The sequence below is a fragment of the Oncorhynchus masou genome, chromosome 29 (assembly GCF_036934945.1).
Source record: "Oncorhynchus masou masou isolate Uvic2021 chromosome 29, UVic_Omas_1.1, whole genome shotgun sequence".
NCBI classification, from domain to species: Eukaryota; Metazoa; Chordata; class Actinopteri; order Salmoniformes; family Salmonidae; genus Oncorhynchus; species Oncorhynchus masou.
In genome coordinates this window covers 95713692-95734654 of record NC_088240.1, presented here as the reverse complement: position 1 = coordinate 95734654, position 20963 = coordinate 95713692, and the positions used below count along the sequence as shown (strand labels likewise).

Genomic DNA, 20963 nt, shown 5'->3' with positions numbered 1-20963 from the left:
ATTGCTTGCTGTTTGGGGTTTCAGGCTGGGTTTCTGTACAGCACATTGTGACATCATCTGATGTAAGAAGGGCCATGTAAATACATTTGATTTGATTTGATTCTAAAATGGTGAACTGTTCTCCCATCCCATCTAGCAGATGCTTTCTGCATATAATGTTATCACTCTGGGTGGCATTCCAAGTGGCGCCCTATTAGGGTGCTGTTTGGGACGTAAACATTATCCTGGTCATTGTGTCCCCACATCCTTTTGGGGACATTGTACGTTGTGTATAAACCTTTCGTTGTGATGGTGCAGTACTTTATTTCAATGGACAGACATAATTGTTTGTTTTTCTAGATATTTAAATTCAAAGCATATCTTTTGATATTTTTTTAAAGTTGCCAAATGTTATGTGTAAGATGATGATTCTTCTAATAGTTTATTCATAATTTTGTGTTTTGCTATATGGTTAAAAGCAGATGGTCACATTATTACTAAAACCTTGTTTTCTAATGATTTAGTAGCAGAGTTGGGCTCAATTCCATTTCGATTCCAGTCATTTCAGAAAGTAAACCAAATTCCAATTCCAAATTGGAACGGAAGACGATTGGAATTGGAATTACAGTTTACTTCCTGAATTGACTGGAATTGAAATGGAATTGATCCCAACCCTGTTTATTAGTTAGTTAGTACTGAGTTGACCTCTGTGTTTTCCCTGTTAAATTCAGCAGTTCTACTGGCTATATCTGTTTCTAGAATGTTTTTTAATTCTGTGTAATTAATGAATGCTTCAGCACATATTAAATGTCAAATACTATTCCAGTGCTTCCCACAGTTCTTGATTCACACAGGAAACTGTTGAGCGTGAAAAACCCAGCAACGTTGCAGTTCTTGACACCAACCGGTGCGCCTGGCACCTACTACCATAATAACACCGTTCAAAGGCTCTTAAATCTTGTGTCTTGCCCATTCACCCTCTGAACGACACACAAACACAATCCATGTCTCTGATTGGCTAAAGGCTTAAAAATCCTTCTTTAACCTGTCTCCTCCCCTTCATCTACACTGATTGAAGTGGATTTTAACAAAGTGACATCAATAAGGGATCATATCTTTCACCTGGATTCACCTGGTCAGTCTGTGTCATGGAAAGAGCAGGTGTTCCTAATGTTTGTCCACTCGGTGGATATCCGTCTTTCAGTGGAGTCTGCTGAGGAGAGGACGGCTCAAAATAAAACCTGGAACGGACTGGATGGAACGGCAGCAAACACCTGGAAACCATGGAAACCACGTTGGTTTGTTTGTATTCGATACCGTTCCACTAACGCCGCTCCAGCCATTACCACGAGCCCCGTCCTCCCCAATTAAGGTACCACCAACCCCCTGTGCCGTATTTCCTTCACCTCAACCAGACCTCGTCCGGGTGACATTGCTCTTGATGTCCACTAGGGGTCAGTCTCGTCAAGGTTTTCATTGATGGTCGACAGCACCAGTTGGACTGCAATAGTGGCAGATACAGTGAATGAAGCATACTATTCACAGGGTGGACATGAGTCTGTCTGTCTTTTGTCAGGAGAATAAATGAACCCACACATAGCAGGCTCTTCTGGGCTCTGCCTCCAGTTAGTGACATCATCAGTGTCACAGAACTTCTCCTGTAAAAACAATGACTGTCCCTGTACTAGTGACTGACTGTCCCTGTACTAGTGACTGACTGTCCCTGTACTGGTGACTGACTGTCCCTGTACTGGTGACTGACTGTCCCTGTACTAGTGACTGACTGTCCCTGTACTGGTGACTGACTGTCCCTGTACTAGTGACTGACTGTCCCTGTACTGGTGACTGACTGTCCCTGTACTAGTGACTGACTGTCCCTGTACTAGTGACTGACTGTCCCTGTACTGGTGACTGACTGTCCCTGTACTGGTGACTGACTGTCCCTGTACTAGTGACTGACTGTCCCTGTACTAGTGACTGACTATCCCTGTACTGGTGACTGACTGTCCCTGTACTGGTGACTGACTGTCCCTGTACTGGTGACTGACTGTCCCTGTACTAGTGACTGACTGTCCCTGTACTGGTGACTGACTGTCCCTGTACTAGTGACTGACTGTCCCTGTACTAGTGACTGACTGTCCCTGTACTGGTGACTGACTGTCCCTGTACTGGTGACTGACTGTCCCTGTACTAGTGACTGACTGTCCCTGTACTAGTGACTGACTATCCCTGTACTGGTGACTGGCTGTCCCTGTACTGGTGACTGACTGTCCCTGTACTGGTGACTGACTGTCCCTGTACTGGTGACTGACTGTCCCTGTACTAGTGACTGACTGTCCCTGTACTAGTGACTGACTGTCCCTGTACTAGTGACTGACTGTCCCTGTACTGGTGACTGACTGTCCCTGTACTAGTGACTGACTGTCCCTGTACTGGTGACTGACTAGTGACTGACTGTCCCTGTACTAGTGACTGACTGTCCCTGTACTGGTGACTGACTGTCCCTGTACTAGTGACTGACTGTCCCTGTACTGGTGACTGACTGTCCCTGTACTAGTGACTGACTGTCCCTGTACTAGTGACTGACTGTCCCTGTACTAGTGACTGACTGTCCCTGTACTAGTGACTGACTGTCCCTGTACTGGTGACTGACTGTCCCTGTACTAGTGACTGACTGTCCCTGTACTGGTGACTGACTAGTGACTGACTGTCCCTGTACTTGTGACTGACTGTCCCTGTACTAGTGACTGACTGTCCTTGTACTGGTGACTGACTGTCCCTGTACTGGTGACTGACTGTCCCTGTACTAGTGACTGACTGTCCCTGTACTGGTGACTGACTGTCCCTGTACTAGTGACTGACTGTCCCTGTACTAGTGACTGACTGTCCCTGTACTAGTGACTGACTGTCCCTGTACTGGTGACTGACTGTCCCTGTACTAGTGACTGACTGTCCCTGTACTAGTGACTGACTGTCCCTGTACTAGTGACTGACTGTCCCTGTACTAGTGACTGACTGTCCCTGTACTGGTGACTGACTGTCCCTGTACTAGTGACTGACTGTCCCTGTACTAGTGACTGACTGTCCCTGTACTAGTGACTGACTGTCCCTGTACTAGTGACTGACTGTCCCTGTACTAGTGACTGACTGTCCCTGTACTAGTGACTGACTGTCCCTGTACTAGTGACTGACTGTCCCTGTACTAGTGACTGACTGTCCCTGTACTAGTGACTGACTGTCCCTGTACTAGTGACTGACTGTCCCTGTACTAGTGACTGACTGTCCCTGTACTGGTGACTGACTGTCCCTGTACTGGTGACTGACTGTCCCTGTACTGGTGACTGACTGTCCCTGTACTGGTGACTGACTGTCCCTGTACTGGTGACTGACTGTCCCTGTACTAGTGACTGACTGTCCCTGTACTGGTGACTGACTGTCCCTGTACTAGTGACTGACTGTCCCTGTACTGGCGACTGACTGTCCCTGTACCAGTGACTGACTGTCCCTGTACCGGTGACTGACTGTCCCTGTACTGGTGACTGACTGTCCCTGTACTGGTGACTGACTGTCCCTGTACTGGTGACTGACTGTCCCTGTACTAGTGACTGACTGTCCCTGTACTGGTGACTGACTGTCCCTGTACTGGTGACGGACTGTCCCTGTACTGGTGACTGACTGTCCCTGTACTGGTGACTGACTGTCCCTGTACTGGTGACTGACTGTCCCTGTACTGGTGACTGACTGTCCCTGTACTGGTGACTGACTGTCCCTGTACTGGTGACTGACTGTCCCTGTACTGGTGACTGACTGTCCCTGTACTAGTGACTGACTGTCCCTGTACTAGTGACTGACTGTCCCTGTACTAGTGACTGACTGTCCCTGTACTAGTGACTGACTGTCCCTGTACTGGTGACTGACTAGTGACTGACTGTCCCTGTACTAGTGACTGACTGTCCCTGTACTGGTGACTGACTGTCCCTGTACTAGTGACTGACTGTCCCTGTACTAGTGACTGACTGTCCCTGTACTAGTGACTGACTGTCCCTGTACTAGTGACTGACTGTCCCTGTACTAGTGACTGACTGTCCCTGTACTAGTGACTGACTGTCCTGTACTAGTGACTGACTGTCCCTGTACTAGTGACTGACTGTCCTGTACTAGTGACTGACTGTCCCTGTACTAGTGACTGACTGTCCCTGTACTGGTGACTGACTGTCCCTGTACTAGTGACTGACTGTCCCTGTACTGGTGACTGACTGTCCCTGTACTGGTGACTGACTGTCCCTGTACTGGTGACTGACTGTCCCTGTACTAGTGACTGACTGTCCCTGTACTAGTGACTGACTGTCCCTGTACTAGTGACTGACTGTCCCTGTACTAGTGACTGACTGTCCCTGTACTAGTGACTGACTGTCCCTGTACTGGTGACTGACTAGTGACTGACTGTCCCTGTACTAGTGACTGACTGTCCCTGTACTAGTGACTGACTGTCCCTGTACTAGTGACTGACTGTCCCTGTACTAGTGACTGACTGTCCCTGTACTAGTGACTGACTGTCCCTGTACTAGTGACTGACTGTCCCTGTACTAGTGACTGACTGTCGCTGTACTAGTGACTGACTGTCCCTGTACTAGTGACTGACTGTCCCTGTACTAGTGACTGACTGTCCCTGTACTAGTGACTGACTGTCCCTGTACTAGTGACTGACTGTCCCTGTACTAGTGACTGACTGTCCCTGTACTAGTGACTGACTGTCCCTGTACTAGTGACTGACTGTCCCTGTACTAGTGACTGACTGTCCCTGTACTAGTGACTGACTGTCCCTGTACTAGTGACTGACTGTCCCTGTACAAGTGACTGACTGTCCCTGTACTAGTGACTAACTGTCCCTGTACTAGTGACTGACTGTCCCTGTACTAGTGACGGACTGTCCCTGTACTAGTGACTGACTGTCCCTGTACTAGTGACTGACTGTCCCTGTACTAGTGACTGACTGTCCCTGTACTGGTGACTGACTGTCCCTGTACTAGTGACTGACTGTCCCTGTACTAGTGACTGACTGTCCCTGTACTAGTGACTGACTGTCCCTGTACTAGTGACTGACTGTCCCTGTACTAGTGACTGACTGTCCCTGTACTAGTGACTGACTGTCCCTGTACAAGTGACTGACTAGTGACTAACTGTCCCTGTACTAGTACTGACTGTCCCTGTACTAGTGACTGACTGTCCCTGTACTAGTGACTGACTGTCCCTGTACTAGTGACTGACTGTCCCTGTACTAGTGACTGACTGTCCCTGTACAAGTGACTGACTAGTGACTAACTGTCCCTGTACTAGTGACTGACTGTCCCTGTACTAGTGACTCTGTAGTACTCTGTGTCCCTGTACTAGTGACTCTGTAGTACTCTGTGTCCCTGTACTAGTGACTCTGTGTCCCTGTACTAGTGACTCTAGTACTGTCCCTGTACTAGTGACTAGACTGTCCCTGTACTAGTGACTCTGACTGTCCCTGTACTAGTGACTGACTGTACTCTGTGTCCCTGTACTAGTGACTCTGTAGGACTCTGTCCCTGTACTAGTGACTCTGTGTACTCTGTGTCCCTGTACTAGTGACTGACTGTCCCTGTACTAGTGACTGGACTGTCCCTGTACTAGTGACTCTGTGACTGTGTCCCTGTACTAGTGACTCTAGGACTCTGTCCCTGTACTAGTGACTCTGTACTCTGTGTCCCTGTACTAGTGACTCTGTACTCTGTCCCTGTACTAGTGACTCTGACTACTCTGTGTCCCTGTGACTGACTCTGTACTCTGTGTCCCTGTACTAGTGACTCTGTACTCTGTGTCCCTGTACTAGTGACTCTGTAGTACTCTGTGTCCCTGTACTAGTGACTCTGTAGTACTCTGTGTCCCTGTACTAGTACTCTGTGTCCCTGTACTAGTGACTCTGTAGTACTCTGTGTCCCTGTACTAGTGACTCTGTAGTACTCTGTGTCCCTGTACTAGTGACTCTGTAGTACTCTGTGTCCCTGTACTAGTGACTCTGTAGTACTCTGTGTCCCTGTACTAGTGACTCTGTAGTACTCTGTGTCCCTGTACTAGTGACTCTGTAGTACTCTGTGTCCCTGTACTAGTGACTCTGTAGTACTCTGTGTCCCTGTACTAGTGACTCTGTAGTACTCTGTGTCCCTGTACTAGTGACTCTGTAGTACTCTAGTGACTCTGTAGTGACTCTGTGTCCCTGTACTAGTGACTCTATAGTACTCTGTGTCCCTGTACTAGTGACTCTGTAGTACTCTGTGTCCCTGTACTAGTGACTCTATAGTACTCTGTGTCCCTGTACTAGTGACTCTATAGTACTCTGTGTCCCTGTACTAGTGACTCTATAGTACTCTGTGTCCCTGTACTAGTGACTCTGTAGTACTCTGTGTCCCTGTACTAGTGGTCTACTCTCTGTTGTCGTAGTAACGTAGTAATTCCACACCAAGCCCAGGAAAGGGATGTTTAGTGTTTAGGTCTGTCTCTGTGATGAGGGAATTGTTATCTTCAGTTGTGACTGTTGCCAGGATACAGAGATTGGATGGAGATATGGAGAGCGATAGGATGGCTTGGGTCACTGTCTGTGGACTGATGATGAGCCACATTGCACTTTGAAGACAACTGGTAAAAAAGCAGGTCAAATCATGACGTCAGTGATCTTCAGGTCGGAAAGTCGAAGCTTTAGAAAGATGCCCGAATTTCCGAATGAGTTGACCGTTCAAAACCATTTTAGCCTGTCGGAGCTCGTTTTTTTCGAGTTCCCAGTTGTCTTGAACGCACTGAAGTCGGAGATTTCCGAGTTCCCAGTTGTTTTGAGGCAATAAATAGATTGCGGAGAGGCCACCAATCGGACTAAAATACGTTTCCCATAATGCGGCAGCAGAAATGTAGTTTTTCTATTAGCCTAGTGTTCATCTGGGAAATGTAGTCACTAAAAATAGCATGTAGAACGTTCTTTAATGGCATTACACATAGACTGAAAAATACATTTCCCATGTTGTCATACATGTACTATGCTCAAATGTCCTGTACAGACGTCCTTAGGATGTATATTGATACCTGCCGCAAGTAGGCCTCACTGTATGAGCTATACAAAAACGTAAGGCAAATGCCGTCATAGCTACGTATAGTCAAGCTATTCCATTGGAAAGTATTTTTAGCCTCGAGAGAAGGGCGCACATCACGGGGAAGAGAAGCAGCCCGTCCGACCGCAGACTGGGAAGTAGCCTCGGCGATGTTGTGGCTTTGAAGATGAGGAGGAATGTTTATTTTTTGACTCAACGATTGTTGCCACGAATGTGTTTTGTTGGCGAATTGTTTTCATGATCTATGAAATTGTGATCGAAGGACTTATGGTTCGGAGCTGCGTTTTACACCCGAAAGAGATCTGATTTTTGACAGGACAGGCCGGCAGAGCATCCGCTGATCGAGAGGTCGGTGTTGTCATAAGTTGCACTTTGACAGCCCGATCTGAGTCTGTCTACTTAGTTATTTATTGCCTATGAATAGGCTTCGCCATTCCACAGTAGCCTGCTGCTGTCAACATCATCCATTTCATTCATACGTAAAACAGTCGAGGATGTTGTATTGTAAGTCGCCTCCTGTGTTTGTCTTTACGCTTCAGTAAGTGTTCAAATTGTATTTCTATTCTAGGTTGTCGACGCCTCCACTTCCCTTTTGTCTCCACCATGCTGCCCAGTTTGCAGAGAGTCCTGCGGCCCGCCCTCATTCTGAGGTCGGGGAACATGTTGGGAAGAGTCCGCGGGTCAAACCTCGCTCCGCTACGCCAGCCTGTACCGATGCTACCCAGCCAGCAGAGCTGCGACTTGGGCACACACCCTCACAAGGATCCGATGGAGCCCTTGAACTCGCCTCAAGGAGCCAAGGATTTTATTTATAGTCTTCATCCCACCGAACGCACAACCCTGCTTAGAGAACTGCACCGGTTTGAGTCGATAGCAATAGCTCAAGGTAAGAATAATAACAGGAGCCTACTGGTAAATGTGTGTCACTTCCCCGAGTCGCACGGAGAGTTCATTAGTGTCACTCTGGTCATTTACCGTTAGTCCACCCGAGGCTAAACTGCTCGGTCCAGAAACCAAAGAATGACAACAATACCTATTGTTTCAAATGTGTAGGTGTAAAAACAAATGTTTCTAGACCTGTTACACGGTACTATAGGTCCATTACAGAACATTTACTCTCATAACATTAAAACAATACGTCATTTATTTATTGATCTCAATACATTCTGCCCTCAAATTGTGAGATTTCTGTATCTGTAAAGTAAGGTGAGGATAGAATGCTTATGCCCTTGTTGTAAGCAGTATAGTAATGTGTGTGTGTGTGTGTGTGTGTGTGTGTGTGTGTGTGTGTGTGTGTGTGTTGGTGTGAATGTGTTAGTGTGAGATATGGAGAGAGAGGGTGGGATAGAGATATACCTTACTTGCTTTGGCAATGTTAACACATGTTTCCCATGTGAGATAAAGCCCCTTGAATTGAATTGAATTGAGACAGGGTGGGGGGATAGAGAGAGAGAGAGGGTGGGGGGATAGAGACAGGGTGGGGGGTAGAGAGAGAGAGAGAGGGGTGGGGGAATAGAGAGAGGGTGGGGGGTAGAGAGAGAGAGGGTGGGGGGATAGAGACAGTGTGGGGGATAGAGAGAGAGATGTACAGACTCAGAGACATAGCCTTGCTATTGAGAAAGGGACGTAGGCAGACATGGCTCTCAAGAGAAGACAGGCTATGTGCTCACTGCCCACAAAATGAGGTGGAAACTGAGCTGCACTTCCTAACCTCCTGCCCAATGTATGACCATATTAGAGAGACATATTTCCCTCAGATTACACAGATCCACAAAGAAGAAAACAAATCCAATTTTGAAAAACTCCCATATCTACTGGGTGAAATTCCACAGTGTGCCATCAGAGCAGCAAGATTTGTGACCTGTTGCCACGAGAAAAGGGCAACCAGTGAAGAACACGCACCATTGTAAATACAACACATATCTATGCTTATTTATTTTATCTTGTGTCCTTTACCATTTGCACATTGTAAAAACACTGTATATAGTGTATATAATATGACATTTGTAATGTCTTTATTGTTTTGAAACTTCTGTATGTGTGATGTCTACTGTTAATTTTTATTGTTTATTTCACTTTATATATTATATACCTTACTTGTTTTGGCAATGTTAACACATGGGATGCCAAAAAAGCCCCTTGAATTGAATTGAATTGAATTGAGAGAGAGGGTGGGGGACAGAGACAGTGGGGGGATAGAGAGAGAGAGGGTGGGGGGACAGAGAGTGTGGGGGATAGAGAGAGAGAGGGTGGGGGGATAGAGACAGTGTGGGGGATAGAGAGAGCCAAGGTGCCTGAGAGCATCATGGTTGCAGATGATGTCTGTAATGATTCAGTGGTGTTGAGGCTGTTGAAGCACACTTCTCCTGCTCTCTCTATTATCCATAGGGACCACACTTCTCCTGCTCTCTCTCTGTTATCCATAGGGAGCACACTTCTCCTGTTCTCTCTGTTATCCATAGGGACCACACTTCTCCTGCACTCTCTCTCTCTGTTATCCATAGGGACCACACTTCTCCTGCACTCTCTCTGTTATCCATAGGGAGCACACTTCTCCTGCTCTCTCTCTGTTATCCATAGGGACCACACTTCTCCTGTTCTCTCTCTGTTATCCATAGGGACCACACTTCTCCTGCTCTCTCTGTTATCCATAGGGACCACACTTCTCCTGCTCTCTCTCTGTTATCCATAGGGAGCACACTTCTCCTGCTCTCTCTCTCTGTTATCCATAGGGACCACACTTCTCCTGCACTCTCTCTGTTATCCATAGGGAGCACACTTCTCCTGCTCTCTCTGTTATCCATAGGGACCACACTTCTCCTGTTCTCTCTCTGTTATCCATAGGGACCACACTTCTCCTGCTCTCTCTGTTATCCATAGGGACCACACTTCTCCTGCTCTCTCTCTGTTATCCATAGGGAGCACACTTCTCCTGCTCTCTCTCTCTCTGTTATCCATAGGGACCACACTTCTCCTGCACTCTCTCTGTTATCCATAGGGAGCACACTTCTCCTGCTCTCTCTCTGTTATCCATAGGGACCACACTTCTCCTGCTCTCTCTCTGTTATCCATAGGCACCACACTTCTCCTGTTCTCTCTGTTATCCATAAGGAGCACACTTCTCCTGCTCTCTCTCTGTTATCCATAAGGACCACACTTCTCCTGCTCTCTCTCTGTTATCCATAGGGACCACACTTCTCCTGTTCTCTCTGTTATTGATAGGGAGCACACTTCTCCTGCTCTCTCTCTGATATCCATAGGGACCACACTTCTCCTGTGCTCTCTCTGTTATCCATAGGGACCACACTTCTCCTGTGCTCTCTCTGTTATCCATAGGGAGCACACTTCTCCTGTGCTCTCTCTGTTATCCATAAGGAGCACACTTCTCCTGCTCTCTCTGTTATCCATAGGGACCACACTTCTCCTGTTCTCTCTCTGTTATCCATAGGGAGCACACTTCTCCTGCTCTCTCTGTTATCCATAGGGACCACACTTCTCCTGCTCTCTCTGTTATCCATAAGGAGCACACTTCTCCTGCTCTCTCTCTGTTATCCATAGGGAGCACACTTCTCCTGCTCTCTCTGTTATCCATAGGGAGCACACTTCTCCTGCTCTCTCTGTTATCCATAGGGACCACACTTCTCCTGCTCTCTCTGTTATCCATAAGGAGCACACTTCTCCTGCTCTCTCTGTTATCCATAGGGACCACACTTCTCCTGCTCTCTCTGTTATCCATAGGGACCACACTTCTCCTGCTCTCTCTGTTATCCATAAGGAGCACACTTCTCCTGCTCTCTCTCTGTTATCCATAGGGACCACACTTCTCCTGCTCTCTCTGTTAACCATAAGGACCACACTTCTCCTGCTCTCTCTCTGTTATCCATAGGGACCACACTTCTCCTGCTCTCTCTCTCTGTTATCCATAAGGAGCACACTTCTCCTGCTCTCTCTCTGTTATCCATAGGGAGCACACTTCTCCTGCTCTCTCTGTTATCCATAGGGACCACACTTCTCCTGCTCTCTCTGTTATCCATAGGGACCACACTTCTCCTGTTCTCTCTGTTATCCATAAGGAGCACACTTCTCCTGCTCTCTCTCTGTTATCCATAGGGAGCACACTTCTCCTGCTCTCTCTGTTATCCATATGGACCACACTTCTCCTGCTCTCTCTGTTATCCATAGGGAGCACACTTCTCCTGTTCTCTCTGTTATCCATAGGGACCACACTTCTCCTGCTCTCTCTGTTATCCATAGGGACCACACTTCTCCTGCTCTCTCTGTTATCCATAGGGACCACACTTCTCCTGCTCTCTCTGTTATCCATAGGGACCACACTTCTCCTGCTCTCTCTGTTATCCATAAGGAGCACACTTCTCCTGCTCTCTCTCTGATATCCATAGGGACCACACTTCTCCTGTGCTCTCTCTGTTATCCATAGGGACCACACTTCTCCTGCTCTCTCTATTATCCATAGGGACCACACTTCTCCTGCTCTCTCTCTGTTATCCATAGGGAGCACACTTCTCCTGCTCTCTCTGTTATCCATAGGGACCACACTTCTCCTGCTCTCTCTGTTATCCATAAGGACCACACTTCTCCTGCTCTCTCTGTTATCCATAGGGACCACACTTCTCCTGTTCTCTCTGTTATCCATAGGGAGCACACTTCTCCTGCTCTCTATTATCCATAGGGACCACACTTCTCCTGCTCTCTCTCTGTTATCCATAGGGACCACACTTCTCCTGCTCTCTCTATTATCCATAGGGACCACACTTCTCCTGCTCTCTCTCTGTTATCCATAGGGAGCACACTTCTCCTGCTCTATCTTTGTTATCCATAGGGAGCACACTTCTCCTGTTCTCTCTGTTATCCATAGGGACCACACTTCTCCTGCTCTCTCTCTGTTATCCATAAGGAGCACACTTCTCCTGCTCTCTCTGTTATCCATAGGGACCACACTTCTCCTGTTCTCTCTGTTATCCATAGGGACCACACTTCTCCTGTTCTCTCTGTTATCCATAGGGACCACACTTCTCCTGTTCTCTCTGTTATCCATAGGGACCACACTTCTCCTGCTCTCTCTGTTATCCATAGGGACCACACTTCTCCTGTTCTCTCTGTTATCCATAGGGAGCACACTTCTCCTGTTCTCTCTCTGTTATCCATAGGGAGCAGATGTCTCCTGGGTCACATAGGGCTGAGGACTGGGATGCTTCAGACTGTTACCCTGGCCTTAATACTTTATAATGGACATTGTGCCCTGACTTGCTGTTTCTTGAATACCATACTGAGAGACATTTGTCTCCACCTGGGTTTGGTGTTACGGTAAACATTTGTATTCCTTTAGACATGGGATTTTCTCCTAACCTTCTCACCATCAGACTCTCCTCTGTTTATACGGCTGTCTGGGTTTGAACCTGGTCACCTGAGACCAGTAAGACTCTGGTTTGAACCTGGTCACCTGAGACCAGTAAGACTCTGGTTTGAACCTGGTCACCTGAGACCAGAAAGACTCTGGTTTGAACCTGGTCACCTGAGACCAGTAAGACTCTGGTTTGAACCTGGTCACCTGAGACCAGAAAGACCCTGGTTTGAACCTGGTCACCTGAGACCAGTAAGACTCTGGTTTGAACCTGGTCACCTGAGACCAGAAAGACTCTGGTTTGAACCTGGTCACCTGAGACCAGTAAGACCCTGGTTTGAACCTGGTCACCTGAGACCAGAAAGACTCTGGTTTGAACCTGGTCACCTGAGACCAGTAAGACTCTGGTTTGAACCTGGTCACCTGAGACCATTAAGACTCTGGTTTGAACCTGGTCACCTGAGACCAGTAAGACTCTGGTTTGAACCTGGTCACCTGAGACCAGTAAGACTCTGGTTTGAACCTGGTCACCTGAGACCAGTAAGACCTGGTTTGAACCTGGGTCACCTGAGACCAGTAAGACTCTGGTTTGAACCTGGTCACCTGAGACCAGAAAGACCCTGGTTTGAACCTGGTCACCTGAGACCAGTAAGACTCTGGTTTGAACCTGGTCACCTGAGACCAGTAAGACTCTGGTTTGAACCTGGTCACCTGAGACCAGTAAGACTCTGGTTTGAACCTGGTCACCTGAGACCAGTAAGACTCTGGTTTAAACCTGGTCACCTGAGACCAGTAAGACCCTGGTTTGAACCTGGTCACCTGAGACCAGTAAGACTCTGGTTTGAACCTGGTCACCTGAGACCAGTAAGACTCTGGTTTGAACCTGGTCACCTGAGACCAGTAAGACTCTGGTTTGAACCTGGTCACCTGAGACCAGTAAGACTCTGGTTTGAACCTGGTCACCTGAGACCAGTAAGACTCTGGTTTGAACCTGGTCACCTGAGACCAGTAAGACTCTGGTTTGAACCTGGTCACCTGAGACCAGTAAGACTCTGGTTTGAACCTGGTCACCTGAGACCAGTAAGACTCTGGTTTGAACCTGGTCACCTGAGACCAGAAAGACCCTGGTTTGAACCTGGTCACCTGAGACCAGAAAGACCCTGGTTTGAACCTGGTCACCTGAGACCAGTAAGACTCTGGTTTGAACCTGGGTCACCTGAGACCAGTAAGACTCTGGTTTGAACCTGGTCACCTGAGACCAGTAAGACTCTGGTTTGAACCTGGTCACCTGAGACCAGTAAGACTCTGGTTTGAACCTGGTCACCTGAGACCAGTAAGACTTTGCTGAGCTAAACACCGGCAAAACCTTGGGCATTACTTCAAGGAGATAACTGAAGCCTTCAGGTCCTAGTCAAGGTTACTTCTCACTGAGTCACCTCCATTACATACATTACTGTAGGTATTTAATGTCTCCTCTCCTCCAGTCCCAGCACAGGGTCCTATCCCAGGGTCCCAGCCCAGAGTCCTATCCCAGGGTCCCAGCCCAGGGTCCCATCCTAGGGTCCCAGCCCAGGGTCCCAGCTCAGGGTCCCATCCCAGGGTCCCAGCCCAGGGTCCCAGCCCAGGGTCCCAACCCAGGGTTCCAGCCCAGGGTCCTAGCCCAGGGTCCCAACCCAATTTCCTATCCCAGGGTTCCAGCACAGGGTTCCAGCCCAGGGTCCCAGCCCAGGTCCCAGCCCAAGGTCCTAACCCAGGGTCCCAGCCCAGGGTCCCAGCCCAGGGTCCCATCCCAGGGTGCCATCCCAGGGTCCCATCCCAGGGTCCCATCCCAGGGTCCCAGCCCAGGGTCCCAGCCCAGGGTGCCATCCCAGGGTCCCAGCCCAGGGTCCCATCCCAGGGTCCCAGCCCAGGGTCTTTGCATCTTTTTGATCTGAGGTCCTCCCCACTGTTCTCTGTGTAAGTAGTTGCTGTCTATATCTGTGCTCTCTGAAACAGTAGAGCGGTAGTGAATGTGATAAGTAGAGGGAAACAACAACAGGTATTATCTCCTCTCCATGATAGTACAGGAACAGGTAGGTGTGTAGTCACCACTAACAGAGATTATACTGCTCCCTCTACGCTCTCCATTAGGATTATTGAGGCGGACTGAATGGGTTTCTCGACGTTCATCTGTTTTATTGCGTGTCTGTTGAGGTTATTATGTGTTGGGGACACATTCCCTTACGGGTCATTTAGACAACAGCTACTAAAAGGACGATAGAATTGATGATGCCTCTTATGTGGGGTGTCAAGAGACTGTCCGTTTTAAACTTGACCTCTGTTCATAATATTACCTCAGCTAGTATGGGTCATTCACGTGATGTCATTATTGTCACAATGTAAGAAATCAACATTTGAAGGATATTTCTTGAACAATTGGCTCTTTTGGATGGCAATTCATTGAGAACGTAGTGTAGAAAATTGACACGTTTTCATTTCCCCGCTGTAAAACTGTATCGCAGCGCTTGGGGCGTCACTACAGACCCGGGTTCGATCCCAGGCTGTGTCACAGCCGGCTGTGACGTGGAAACCCATGAGGCGGCGTACAGTTGGCCCAGCGTCGTCCGAGTTAGGTCGGGGTTTGGCCCATCGCACTTTAGTGACTCCTTGTGGCGGGCCGTGCCACCAGCAAGCTGACCTCCGGTCACCAACTGTATGGTGTTTCCTCTGACACATTGGTATGCCTGGCTTCCAGGTTAAGGTGAGCAGTGTGTCATTGGTATGGCTGGCTTCCGGGTTAAGGTGAGCAGTGTGTCATTGGTATGGCTGGCTTCCGGGTTAAGGAGAGCAGTGTGTCATTGGTATGGCTGGCTTCCGGGTTAAGGTGAGCAGTGTGTCAAGAAGCAGTGTCGTGTTTTAGAGGACGCGCGGCTCTCGACCTTCGCCTCTCCCGAGTCCGTAGGGGAGCTGCAACGATGGGACAAGACTGTAACTACCAATTAGATAACATGTTTTTTTATTTAAAAAAAAGATTGAGAATGAATTAATCGACCATGTCTGAATCGAGACCCAATTAAGAGATGTTAAACGTTCGGAAAGCGTTGAAAGTAGCTTCCCTAAGCAGCACAATCAAGTGGCGACCTGTGAACTGACACATTATAAAGCATTTCAATCTGCCCTATATAGAGGGCTACTTTAGATCCGGGGCCCTATGGCACCCTATTCCCTATATATAGTGCACTACTTTAGATCCGGGGCCCTATGGCACCCTATTCCCTATATATAGTGCACTAGTTTTGACCACTAGGCTACCCTGACGCCCACTTTAGACCTGGGCCCTACTATATAGATCTATTCCCTATATAGTGCACTACTTTAATTTTACCTTCATTTAACTAGTCAAGTCAGTTAAGAACACATTCTTATTTTCAATGACAGCCTAGGAACAGTGGGTTAACTGCCTTGTTCAGGGGCAGAACGACAGATTTGTACCTTGTCAGCTCGGGGGTTTGAACTTGCAACCTTCCGGTTACTAGTCCAACGCTCTAACCACTAGGCTACCCTGACGCCCACTTTAGACCTGGGCCCTATGGCACCATATTCCTATATATAGTGCACTACTTTTGACCAAGGCCCTATATAGTGCACTACTTTAGACCTGGGCCCTATGGCACCCTATTCCCTATATATAGTGCACTACTTTAGACCTGGGCCCTATTCCCTATATAGTGCACTACTTTAGACCTGGGCTCTATTCCCTATATATAGTACACTACTTTAGATCTTGGCCCAATGGGACCCTATTCCCTATATATAGTACACTACTTTAGATCTTGGCCCTATGGGACCCTATTCCCTATATATAGTACACTACTTTAGATCTTGGCCCTATGGGACCCTATTCCCTATATATAGTACACTACTTTAGATCTTGGCCCTATGGGACCCTATTCCCTATATATAGTACACTACTTTAGATCTTGGCCCTATGGGACCCTATTCCCTATATATAGTACACTACTTTAGATCTTGGCCCTATGGGACCCTATTCCCTATATATAGTACACTACTTTAGACCTGTGCCCTATGGGACCCTATTCCCTATATATAGTACACTACTTTAGACCTGTGCCCTATGGGACCCTATTCCCTATATATAGTACACTACTTTAGATATTGGCCCTATGGGACCCTATTCCCTATATATAGTACACTACTTTAGATATTGGCCCTATGGGACCCTATTCCCTATATATAGTGTACTACTTTAGATCTTGGCCCTATGGGACCCTATTCCCTATATATAGTACACTACTTTAGATCTTGGCCCTATGGGACCCTATTCCCTATATATAGTGTACTACTTTAGATCTTGGCCCTATGGGACCCTATTCCCTATATATAGTACACTACTTTAGATCTTGGCCCTATGGGACCCTATTCCCTATATATAGTACACTACTTTAGATCTTGGCCCTATGGGACCCTATTCCCTATATATAGTGTACTACTTTAGATCTTGGCCCTATGGGACCCTATTCCCTATATATAGTACACTACTTTAGATCTTGGCCCTATGGGACCCTATTCCCTATATATAGTACACTACTTTAGATCTTGGCCCTATGGGACCCTATTCCCTATATATAGTACACTACTTTAGACCTGTGCCCTATGGGACCCTATTCCCTATATATAGTACACTACTTTAGACCTGTGCCCTATGGGACCCTATTCCCTATATATAGTACACTACTTTAGATATTGGCCCTATGGGACCCTATTCCCTATATATAGTACACTACTTTAGATATTGGCCCTATGGGACCCTATTCCCTATATATAGTGTACTACTTTAGATCTTGGCCCTATGGGACCCTATTCCCTATATATAGTACACTACTTTAGATCTTGGCCCTATGGGACCCTATTCCCTATATATAGTGTACTACTTTAGATCTTGGCCCTATGGGACCCTATTCCCTATATATAGTACACTACTTTAGATCTTGGCCCTATGGGACCCTATTCCCTATATATAGTACACTACTTTAGATCTTGGCCCTATGGGACCCTATTCCCTATATATAGTACACTACTTTAGACCTGTGCCCTATGGGACCCTATTCCCTATATATAGTACACTACTTTAGACCTGTGCCCTATGGGACCCTATTCCCTATATATAGTACACTACTTTAGATATTGGCCCTATGGGACCCTATTCCCTATATATAGTACACTACTTTAGATATTGGCCCTATGGGACCCTATTCCCTATATATAGTGTACTACTTTAGATCTTGGCCCTATGGGACCCTATTCCCTATATATAGTACACTACTTTAGATCTTGGCCCTATGGGACCCTATTCCCTGTATATAGTGTACTACTTTAGATCTTGGCCCTATGGGACCCTATTCCCTATATATAGTACACTACTTTAGATCTTGGCCCTATGGGACCCTATTCCCTATATATAGTACACTACTTTAGATCTTGGCCCTATGGGACCCTATTCCCTATATATAGTGTACTACTTTAGATCTTGGCCCTATGGGACCCTATTCCCTATATATAGTACACTACTTTAGATCTTGGCCCTATGGGACCCTATTCCCTATATATAGTACACTACTTTAGATCTTGGCCCTATGGGACCCTATTCCCTATATATAGTACACTACTTTAGATCTTGGCCCTATGGGACCCTATTCCCTATATATAGTACACTACTTTAGATCTTGGCCCTATGAGACCCTATTCCCTATATATAGTGTACTACTTTAGATCTTGGCCCTATGGGACCCTATTCCCTATATATAGTACACTACTTTAGATCTTGGCCCTATGGGACCCTATTCCCTATATATAGTACACTACTTTAGATCTTAGCCCTATGGGACCCTATTCCCTATATATAGTGTACTACTTTAGATCTTGGCCCTATGGGACCCTATTCCCTATATAGTACACTACTTTAGACCTGGGCCCTATGGAACCCTATTCCCGATATAGTGCACTACGTTAGACCTGGTCCCTATGGCAATATATTCCCTATATAGTGCACTACATTAGACTTGGGCCCTATGGCACCCTATTCCCGATATAGTGCACTACTTTAGACCTGGGAGTCTGTTTCCTACAGTCTTGATTCTCAAGGGGAGTCAGTTGACTGTGACAGTGTCACCTTCATGGTATAGGCTATAGTCCTCTGGGTCTCTAGGGCTTGTGTTACACAGGCAGGGAGGGAGACAGGCAGGCAGACAGTTAGACGGAGAGGCATGCAGACAGGCAGGGAGGGAGACAGGCAGGCAGACAGGCAGGGAGGGAGACAGAGAGGCATGCAGGCAAACAGGCAGTTAGACAGAGAGGCATGCAGGCAAACAGGCAGTTAGACAGAGAGGCATGCAGACAGACAGTTAGACAGAGAGGCATGCAGGCAAACAGGCAGTTAGACAGAGAGGCAGGCAGGCAGACAGTTAGACAGAGAGGCATGCAGACAGACAGTTAGACAGAGAGGCATGCAGGCAAACAGGCAGTTAGACAGAGAGGCAGGCAGGCAGACAGTTAGACAGAGAGGCATGCAGGCAAACAGACAGTTAGACAGAGAGGCAGGCAGGCAAACAGGCAGTTAGACAGAGAGGCATGCAGACAGACAGTTAGACAGAGAGGCATGCAGGCAAACAGACAGTTAGACAGAGAGGCTTGCAGGCAGACAGGGTGGAAGGCAGGCAAACAGACAGACAGAGAGGTAGGCAGACAGGGAGACAGGCAGGCAGACAGTTAGACAGAGAGGCATGCAGGCAAACAGGCAGTTAGACAGAGAGGCATGCAGGCAAACAGACAGTTAGACAGAGAGGCTTGCAGACAGACAGTTAGACAGAGAGGCTTGCAGACAGGCAGGGTGGAAGGCAGGCAAACAGACAGACAGAGAGGTAGGCAGACAGGGAGACAGGCAGGCAGACAGGCAGGCAGACAGTTAGACAGAGAGGCATGCAGGCAAACAGGCAGTTAGACAGAGAGGCATGCAGGCAAACAGGCAGTTAGACAGAGAGGCTTGCAGACAGGCAGGGTGGAAGGCAGGCAAACAGACAGACAGAGAGGTAGGCAGACAGGGAGACAGGCAGGCAGACAGTTAGACAGAGAGGCTTGCAGACAGACAGTTAGACAGAGAGGCTTGCAGACAGGCAGGGTGGAAGGCAGGCAAACAGACAGACAGAGAGGTAGGCAGACAGGGATACAGGCAGGCAGAGAGGAAGACAGACAGGTAGGGAAGCAGGCAGACAGGCAGTTGGACAGAGAGACAGGCAATTAGACAGCCAGACAGCGAGAGAGGCCGATAGGGCGGGAGAGAGGGATAGATTTAGGGAGGGGAAGGAGAAAGGGAGAGATGCAGGAGGGTAGGCAGGAGGCAACAAATCACGTGGTGGAGGCCCTCATAGGAGGACGCTGTCCTCTAATCACCATGGTGCCTTGTGGGGGATGGGGAAGTGGCTCTTCTTTACGACCTTGATTTGCCTATCTACAGTATCACACACACACACACACACACACACACACACACACACACACACACACACACACACACACACACACACACACACACACACACACACACACACACACACCGGCCTATCTATCCGTCGATCCTGCTGCTCCTAACAGGCCTTCGCGGTTGAACACAGGCACTCTGCCACCAGTGCTTTCAAGGAGCTGCAGCAGTAACCCACTGTGACCCCACAGTACCGTTTAGCTCTGCTTTTCTGCTTTAAAGCCACAGCAGGGTTATGACATCTTGTATTCTACTACTGCTTCGTCTGACGTCTCTCTCACACACACGTCAGTTTGTTGTGATTTACGACTGTGGGTGTGTGCGCCTCAGTGCCGAGTAGCCATGGCAACGCTTTGTGCGTTAGGTCTCACAAGTGACAAAGGTTGTTGATCATTTAAATTCTTTCTTTATGAAACCTGCAGAGATATGCAACATTTATGCTCTTTTCTTTCCCAGTTAACTTGATTTGTGTAAGAATAACAAAGTCGTCACGTTGTTGAGGGCATCTTGATTGGCGAGGTCAAACCCTTCTCTGTAAAAGGGCCAATAACAGCCAGCCATTCACTCATCGGGAACTATTGAACTTGAGAAATCATTTCTGCTCTGAATGTTGTTTCATTAAAATGCAAGTCATACACAACTCTAGAAACAAATTAAAATGTTGCGTTGATGTTCGTTTATGTGGTGACAACCCGAGGACAGCCATTACACGCTCAGGGTTACCAGATGGGGCTGCCGGATAGGCTCATTTAATAACAACTTCCCCAGTCGGGACTGGAGCCAGAGACACAGTCATGACAATGTAATATACACATCTCTGTGACACAACACCACAGACGAGGGAAATATTCAGAGCTCATGTCAAAAGGTCCCTCACCGGAGATATTTGTTCTCGCTGAAGAGTAAAGATGAGACATTGTACTGAAGCTATTAGACAACCTGAAGAAAACACTGTTTGTCATATTGG

At 47.6% G+C, this 20963-nt stretch overlaps 1 protein-coding gene across 1 annotated transcript in view; it reads left to right on the top strand.

The window, feature by feature from the left end:
• The first annotated feature begins 7065 nt into the window (after positions 1-7065).
• LOC135521017 (transmembrane protein 65-like) overlaps positions 7066-20963 on the top strand; it is a 134539-nt gene continuing 120641 nt past the window's right edge. The window contains exons 1-2 of the mRNA XM_064946919.1: positions 7066-7448; positions 7669-7986. Of these exons, the coding sequence (XP_064802991.1) occupies positions 7704-7986 (283 nt within the window). The 5' untranslated portion in view covers positions 7066-7448; positions 7669-7703. The remainder of the gene's footprint in view (positions 7449-7668; positions 7987-20963) is intronic.